This window comes from Elephantulus edwardii, unplaced genomic scaffold (genome assembly GCF_000299155.1).
Source record: "Elephantulus edwardii isolate Elephantulus edwardi_28Jun2011 unplaced genomic scaffold, EleEdw1.0 scaffold00213, whole genome shotgun sequence".
NCBI classification, from domain to species: domain Eukaryota; kingdom Metazoa; phylum Chordata; class Mammalia; order Macroscelidea; family Macroscelididae; genus Elephantulus; species Elephantulus edwardii.
Window position 1 is genome coordinate 133,076 of NW_006399963.1, and position 9,353 is coordinate 142,428.

At 37.8% G+C, this 9,353-nt stretch overlaps 1 protein-coding gene across 1 annotated transcript in view; it reads right to left on the bottom strand.

Moving 5' to 3' along the window:
• Positions 1-9,353, bottom strand: part of LINC00843 (long intergenic non-protein coding RNA 843) — a 38,890-nt gene that overhangs the window by 23,051 nt on the left and 6,486 nt on the right. The window contains exons 2-4 of the mRNA XM_006897697.1: positions 7,426-7,484; positions 1,220-1,313; positions 797-881 (exon numbers count right to left, since the gene is read on the bottom strand). Of these exons, the coding sequence (XP_006897759.1) occupies positions 797-881; positions 1,220-1,313; positions 7,426-7,484 (238 nt within the window). The remainder of the gene's footprint in view (positions 1-796; positions 882-1,219; positions 1,314-7,425; positions 7,485-9,353) is intronic.

The following is a 9,353-nucleotide window of genomic DNA, read 5'->3' on the forward strand; positions in this document are numbered from 1 at the left end:
GACAAGCACTGTGGCAACTGGACAATTAAAGCAGACCTTCGGGGGAGGGGGGAAGAAGAACAAACTCGGGAGGAGGGTAGAGAAAACAGTGCAACAATGAATGAATGAAAACCCAAAATCTCTGTAAATGTTCACTAAAACTAATAAAATTTAATAACAATTTAAACAAAAGAATAAAAGTTTGCTAGCTTTTCCAAGAGATCTTATATTTAAAATTTAAATTTAGTCACAATAATAATGGGAATTGTTTCAAAATAGTATGAAACAGAAGATGGGACTGGCACTGGACTGATGATTACTGGATGGAAAAAGGTGTTCAACAGACAGCTGTCTGTTTTTGTATATATTAAAAATTCTCCAAAATATAAAGTAAAATAAATTGTTGGGTTGAGACAAGAAATATTAATATAAATAAGCTTAGGGTGAATATCAACACATAAAATGGGAAAAAAACCTGACTGGCCTTCAGGGTCTCAGGGTCTAATTTTACACATATGCTCTGATCTGTTGGTTAAATGATGTATAAGAGACTTTTAAAATGGGGGGGGGGGGGGAAGTGGCCTAAAAGCCATTGAAGAAAGAGTATGTTCTAATTCTCATTGGGCTAGGGCAGCACTAGCTGACTGTCTGGTAATGAGTGACTTAATCTCTTACTTCCTTTTAAGTAAGATTAAAGATAAAAGGGAAAAAAATCTAGACAACAATCAAACCATTATTATAAGCATTTGTACTTCACAAACTAGTAAGAGATGTTAATATTCCAGTATCACTACATTAGATAATGAAAACGACTTACTGTACATTTCTTGGTTTGGACCATGCCATGTTTTGGGTTTCCTTCAGTCCTAGCCGCAAACCATTCATTGCTCCAAATGCAGCCCCTAGTAAATCATAAGAGTATTCATCTACTGAGCACAACTTTAGCACTAGTCCTTTATTTTTACATAGAAGTGAAAATAGGAATACTTGTAACTCTAAAACTGATAATGTCACAAGCTGCACTGCAATCCTGAAAGTGAAGGGTTCAAATCTACCAGATGCTCTGCTGGAGAAGGGGAGGCAATCTCCTCCTGTGCCAGTTGGATCCGATTCGACGGTATACAACAAGGAAAAATCAGAACAAACCTGATGTTGCTTATTAATTTTTAAAAATTATCTGTAATACCTTCAACTGTTTAGATTAAGGGTAATTAAAAAAATAAAAAATTATTGAACTCACCTGTCATACAACATCCTCCTATAGTAAAGAAGGCAAGTTCAAATCTGCCCCGAGTTTTATTAGCTCCCGTGGGTAAAATAAATTCATCTGTATCCTAAAAGGGCAATAATAAAAATGGAGTTAAACTTCTTTCAAGAAAGAGGAACTGGAAAGTAGTTTTTAGTTTTTCAAAGAGTGGGAAAAAAGTTATTAACTCACTTATCTAAACAAAAATAACAGTCTATAATATTAACTATGCAACTGTCATTGAATAATTCCAACTCACAGCAACTCTATACAGTTACCAAGGTTATCAATCTTTCCAGGCAGAGACAGCTCATCTCTCTCACTCGGAGACGTAGGTATATGCAAGCTACTGATCTTACATACTATGTCACAAAGACAACCCTCTGCCCACTTAACAAACCTCACTGCCACTGAGGCAGGTCTGACTTACATAAGTGACCCTTCACAGGGTTTATGAAGCTACAAGTCTTCATGGAAGAAGACTGCTAATCCTATCTCCTAAGGGTAATAATACTAACACTTTGGTCAAATTTCAATGAAATAGAAATTCCACTTCATAGCTGTAAGAATCAGGAAGGATTCTCTATTAGAATCTTGTTTCTGTATTCATTTACGTCAGATAATCTAGAAAGATTCACTGCTATGAGTCAGAATTTACACATCGTTGACTCTCCTGTGGGTCTTCAGAGGAGGTCTTCTCTTCCCATGAGAGGAGAATATGATCTTTCTTTCTTAGGGCTGCTAGTGGATTTGAACCTCCAGACAAGTGTTGTTTCTGAATTAGCAGTGCAGCTAACTGCCTATGGAGCACTCTAAATGTGTCTAAATGTCTCTAAAAGTGATTAAGTGGCTTAGTGGTAAGAAGTTACGCTGCCAACCCTAAGGAAGGCAGCTCAAATCCACCAGCTGCTTCTAGTGAGAACGAAGGATGGGCAGTCCTCTTTCCATGCGATTTAAAACCTATGAAAACCTGCTGGAGGGTCAGCTATGAATCAGTCCTGACTCCATGATACACAACAACAGCCCATGTAATTTGTGTTACTACAGGAGGTTTGAAACAGCAGTGGAAAAGAATAGCTCTACATTGAAATAAACAGCAAATAATCTAGAAAGGTGATAATAATGTATATCTGTAATAATTAATACTGAGTAGCATCTTCCATGAGTAAGAGCAAATGTTCATTAAAATAAAAAAAACAAAACCCAACCCTAGAAAAGGCACAAGTCAGAATTATTCATGCAAGGGTAGATAACTAGGTGCTGGAATATAATCCCTGGTTGAGTTTTTTTTGGCAAATAATCCTTTGAGACACAGTATAACCATTCAGGCCAATTCCAAGCTTGCTAGCATTAACTTTGATAACACAAAGAACATAGTTTTTAAAAGAAGGATTTTCTCCCTTTTTAAAAAGACTACACAACAGTTGGAGGTTCTGTGTAAGATGCTCTTGTTTTTGTTAGGTGCCGGCAAGTTCCCTGCTTGCTACTCATAGCAACCCTATGTACACAGCTCTGAACCCTGCTCTATCCTGAACCAACCAACCTTATCATCTCTGACACACCTACTCCATTACCCGAGACACTGAGTCAATCCATCTCACTGAGGGTCTTCTTCTCTTATGCTGCCCCTCCACCCTCCCAAGCATGATGTCCCTCTCCAAGGACTGGTCCCTTCTTGCAACATGCCTGAAGTATGTCAGACAAAGCTTCAGAATCCTTGCCTCCAAGGAACAACTGAGTTTTATCCTCTCCAGGAAGAACCTGTTTTTTTCTCCTGGCAGTCCACAGTATAGTCAATTATTTTTCTCCAGCACAGCTCTAAGTCCTCAGTTTTCCTTCTATCATCCTTAGTCATTGTCCAGGCTTTCTGATGCAAGGCAAATAATTGTGAGGACCATGGCCTGGATCAGGTGCACCTCAATTCTCTAGAATGATACTGTTGCTCTTCAGTATGCTGGAGAGGTTCTTGACAGCAGACTTTCCCCAATGCAATTAGTCTTTTGATTTCCTAGCTGCTGGTACCAAATGTGTTGATTATGGAGCCAAGCAATCTCAAACTATTAACAATCTCAATCTTTTCACCCCTATCATGATGCTGCGAACAGGCCCAGTGGTGAGAATCTTTGTTTTCTTGATGTTGAGATTCAATTCATATTGAAGACTGTAGTCCTTCTTGACCTTCTACAGCATGTACCTCAGGCACTCCTCAGTTTTGGCAAGCAAGGTTTAGTCATTTGCGTAACAGACTGTTGATGAGTTTTCCTCCAATCCTGATGCTACATTCCTCCTGAAAGAGCTCAGCTTCCTAGATATAGACTGAAAAAGTATTGAGATAGGATGTATCCCTGGTGTACATCCTTCCCGATTTTGAACCATGCAGTGTTTCCTTGCTCTGTTCTGACAACTATGTCTTGGTTCAAATATAGGTTTCACATAAGCACACAATCAAGTGTTCTAGATTCCCATTCTTCTCAGAGTTAGCCAGTTTGTTGTGAGCTACACAGTCAAATGCCTTCGCACAGTCAATGCAACACACAGATATTTCTCTGGTAATCACTGCTTTCAGCCAAGATCCATCTAACATTATCCCTAGTACCAGGGCCTCTTCTAAACCCAGCTTGCACATCAGACAGTACTCTGATGATGTACTGTTCCCATTTGTTTTTGGATAATTTTCAGCAGGATCTTCTTTGCATGTAATAATAATACTGTTCAGTAATTTCCTCACTCTGTTGGGTCATCTTTCTTTGGAATGTAAACATATATAGATCTCTTCTAGTAGGCTGGCTGGGTGTTTCCTCCAGATTTCCTGGCAAAACTTGGTGAGCTCGTCCAGGACAGTGTCCGTTTGTTGAAATGTATCACTTGATATGCCATCAATTCTTGGGGTTTTGTTTTTTACCAATTCCTTCAGAGCAGTTTGAACTTGCTTCATCACCACAGGCTCTTGTTCATATGTTGTTTCATGAAATTCTTCTGTGTCAGCCAATTTCTTTTGATACAGTGATTCTTTATATTCCTTCATCTTCTTTTAATGCTTCCTCGATCATTTAATATTCTGCCCAAAGCATTCTTAATTATGATGTTTTGAAATTTGTATATGGGTAAAAGATCCATTCAAGATGCAAGTCAACAAATGGATCTCAGTATGATGCAATAGTTATGTGCTGTCAAGGCAGAAGTGACTCATGGCTCATCCTCCAGCAGGTTTTCAGAAGCAGCAAATTGCAGAAGACCTGAACTGTGTGCCTTTATGCTGCCAGCTCAGTTCCCTACCACTAAGCTTCCTGGAATTTAGTATAGTTAACTACAGAAGTTTATTCATATAGTTTGAACTCTATACTCCAACTACTCTTTTAAAACAGAACACTTGTTAAGCTTTTACCATAGTAATAGTAAAGGAACTCTGGTGGCTTAACAGTAAGGAGTCATAACTCATGGCAAAGGTTCAAATTCACCTCATAGGTAAATTTGAAGAACAAAGATAAGCAATCTCCTGTCATGTGACGGATAGTCTCTGAAAACCTTTGGCAGGGTCAGCAATGAGCAGGTTCTGACTTGAAGGCACATGACAACAGTATCAAAGAATACCCATAAAGCACTACTTTCTTTTCCATTATCAGTGTGAGGATGTATTTTTTCCACATTACAATCAAATGTACACACAAAATCTGTATGCACATTTTAAGCTTGTCATTGCAAAGATTTAGTAAAAGGTTAATATAATGTCATTCTATTGGATTTCAAATAGTTATTTTCTCATTAAAAATGTTACGCTACTGTACAATGGGCCTATTATTGTCTTTAAGTCAATGAATACATAAAAATTCCTAAACTGAATGAACTCTGATGGCCTAGTTGGTAAAGAGCTGCACTGCCATCCCAAAGGCACACGATTAGAATCCACCAGCTGCTCCATGGAAGATGGAAAAAGACTTTACTCTCACGCAATTTGCTTCCTCTGAAAATCTGCTACGATAAGGTCAGCTATGAGTCATTTCTGACTTGAAGGTATTTTACAACAATAAAATGAAAAAAGGTAATAAAAAAACCAAATTAAAAATGTTAAGAAATATGTACTTAACTGGCTGAGATCAAGGTTTTGGTTACACACTGCATGCTATAGTATAGTCCATGCTATTAATTGCTATTTAAATATATATTCCATATTTAAACACTATTCAACAGTTCATGCTAAACTTACACCAATTGCACTGTATAACACCAAGCTAAAACCATTCCCATCAAGTTGATTCCAACTCATAACAACCCTGTAGGATGGAGTATAATTGTCCCACAGGGTTTCCAAGGCTGTATACAACTGTGCATCCTGCCTCACCTTTCTCTTGTGAAGTGGCTGGTGAATGTGAACTGTCAACCTTGAAAACGGCAATCGAACATTTTAACCATTATGCACGGCTGCTAAAATGCATTCAGTTCCACTGCTTCTAGTATAGAAGTGTATCCAAAAATAGGAAGCAAAGTTTTAATGACAAATTGGAGGGTCAGACTGTGAAATAGTTACCATTTCAACTGGATGACATCATGAATATTGGAAATCATTTAAAAAAGCAAAACTAAAAACCTCTACCAAAAGAAACTACAAACAGTGCCTCAGGAAATGGTTACTACCCCAAAAAATACTTGCCCTTTTAACAGCAATAAACCTCCTGTATTGGAAGATTTAATTTTTCCATTTATTTAGGTACTGGTTACTTTCATACGTATGAACACTATATCCTGTTTGTAATTTGATTTTTTACAGACAAGTTTATGTCATGCGTTGTTGCATACCGTAGTTGGAACTGGCCCATCACTGACCTTCGGGTTTTCAGAGGTAGTTAATTGCATGGGAGGAGACTGCCCATCCTTCTCCCACAGAGCAGCTGGTGGTCTCAAACTGTGTACCTTTGGGATTGAAGCCCTTTTTAATTTAGATATCTTTGATTTCATTTTATTGCCTAACAGCCCTGGCTATAACTTCCATGGGATCAGTGAAAACAGTAGTAGTGCGTGTGGGCATCCTAGTTTTGCTCCTGGTATTAAGAGGATTATACCTTTTACCTATCTTAAGTATGTTAGCAATGAGTTTTCCAGATCCTGTTATCAGGAGGAAATTCCTCTCTATTCATACCTTATTGAGTATTTCTATAAACCGATGTCAGATTTTTGTCAAATGCTTTTGCTCATCTATTAAGACAATTGCGGTTTTTGTTCTTTATTATTTATTGATATGGTAAAGTACACTGTTTTTGAATGTTAAACCAACTGTATTTTCTGAAAATATCCCATCATTACTCTTTGAAGCTTCTCGATCAGTATAACTCAGTAATAATAAGTAACTGAGCTTTAAAAACTTGCCATGTGCAACTGTATCTGTATACATCATGTCTTTTCCAACTCATTAGCCAGACAACAAAAAAAAAGAAAACCCAGAAACTTAAAAAGAAATTTAACGCCACTTTCAAGTGCTTGTGTTTATCAGACCACTTTTTCTTATGATTTTACTATTTGTTCTTTTTAACTCCTTACTGGTTTTAAATAATAAGTCTTTGAAAAGAGTTAATCAAATGACTTTAGGGAAAGATGCAAAGTCAAGTGGCCAGTATCTGTGATAAAAGGACTGGAGACCAGAGACTTGATGCAATCCCAAGTATTTGACTGTAAAGGTAATTATCAAGTCAGAATAAGGCTCTAGTCTGTCTTAAGATAGCTCTAAAGTAAGTTGAACACATTATATGAAATTTTTAAAGTCTCCATTATGTATGCCTTTTATTGTTAGGACTGCTGTTAAGTACTGTTGAATTGGAACCAACTCATAGCTAACCTTCCAGAATTTTCAGATGTTCTTAATCATGAGAGGAGATTACCCATCTAAATAAACTGGTGGATTTGAGCCACTTTCCTTGGGAATGGCAGCACAACTCCTTACCACTAGGCCGCAACTAAAGTTATGAAAAGTCATGAAATTGAGTATCTGTAATTGAACATTCGACAAGAACAGCATCATAAGTAAATTACTGCAACAGTAAAATGTTTAAGATCAAAACTAACAGTTTTAAGTATGACTAATTACAACTAGAATACATCTTAAGTCAGGGACTACCTTCATTTTTAAATGTGACAAAGGAGACAACCATTAAAAGGACTAGTCTTAAAAATAAAATAAAATTAAAAAAAAGGACTAGTCTTAGTCTTACCTGCACAAGATATCGAGGATCCACATTTAAATAAGGAGACAGAGGGTTCATACCAGTTACTAGAGAGAAAACAAAATATTACACTGCAAAATGTTTTTAAACATTATTTCATTTAGTTAATTAAGACTATCATATCAAAGACAGTTGTATGTGTTTGAAATTTTCATTTACCAGCTCACTGAATGGGATTCCTTCCTTCTGTCCATTTTTCTTTCCAAGTTTGTCCATGTATGGCATCTTTTAGGTTTCTGGGTAGCAATAAGGGTTTGTACTAGACTGCTGTTGTTGACTGCCTTCAAGTTAAGCCTGACTCATAGCAACCCTATGAACAAAAGGCCTGAAACCTTTCTACAACTATCAAAATTTATCAAAGTTCAAAGTTTACAGAGACACGTTGTTCAGAAAATGGATGCCACTAGACTAATCCTAATGTTGGTGGTTTGAACCCAAACAGTAGCACTAAGAAAAGTCTGGCGATCTATTTTGAAGATTGTTGCTGTGTTGGTTGCCACTGATTCTAATGCATGTTTACTTACCTTAGGTATGCAGAGGAGAACTGATGCACAGAGTTTTCAAAGTTGTAATACTTTGGTAGCAGACTACAAAGTCGGCCTTCTAAGATGCCTTTAGATTGCATCCAGTAACACCCAATGGAGCAATTATATTTTGTAACACAGGGGTCTGGCATAAGTTGGAATCACTATGATGACAGTGGGTCGGGTTTGAAATTTTGGTGGCAGTTGTGAAGCTACATCTTCCAGGGCCCAACATCTCAAACTAAGTCCTCCACTGGTAGTTCAAACTCTCATAACAGGTTGTTGTTGACTGCCATGAAGTTGAGCACGGCTAACAGTGACCTTCTGAACAAAAGACCTGAAGCCTTTCTATAACTATTGTTGCTTTTCCAAGTTCAGTTTCCAGAGGCATGTGGTTTAGGGAGTTGATGCCACTCCTGCTTCCAAACCTGTCTTAAATTGAGAGCTCCACCGAACACTGTCCACTACGGGCAACCATTCTGACATTTGAGACTCTAATGGCACAAGGTTCAGCGTCATTGCAAATACCAATTACCTCAGCATAGCAAGAATTGCAATAACAAAAATTATAGTAACAAGGGATTAAAATCCCTCAGGCCCAACTTTTAAATACAAGGGCTTTCCAGGAGGTCTTGTTGACTCTAAAACAACCAAATATTCCACACAAAACCTCAACCAAAACAAGAGAGCCCATGTTACAGAATCCAGTAGTTTCACCATCTCCAAAATGGAGATAAGGGCCTGGCCTTATACGTTGTTGTTAAGTGCCATCAATTAGGGACTCTATGAACCAAAGACCTTAACCCTGTTCTATAACTATTGTCCTTTCTCTAAGTTTATAGAGTTCCTCTGGGCATGTTTAGGAAATGGATGCTACCTGTGCTTCCAGACCTTTCTGAATCTGTGAGCTCCACCAAACACTGTCAATCATGTGTAATCATTATGGCATCTGACACACCACCAAACACTGTCAATTATGTGTAATCATTATGGCATTTGACACACTGATGGCACACCATTCAGCATCACAGCAACCCCAAGGTACCTCATTACAGCAAAATGACAGAACAGTGCTGTACCATTTAGAAGAAAGTTCATTTCAAACACAATAAACACCAGGCACTCAGGCCCAAATGAATTTTTAAAAACCCCAGGACGGCACAGCAGGCTTTCATTGGCTCTAACAAGCTTCTTCCTAAGAAGTAACAAACGTCAAACATCAAAATGGCATAAAGCACAGTCCAGGTCAATTACAAAGTTTCTGCCACAAACAAATAAAGGAGGGATAACACAACCTAATATCAATGATAGCTTGGAAATTACAAAATTAGACTCTTCCATCATTTCAGAAGGAAAAATACCCACAATCACTCCTCAGATCCAGGCTTTTAC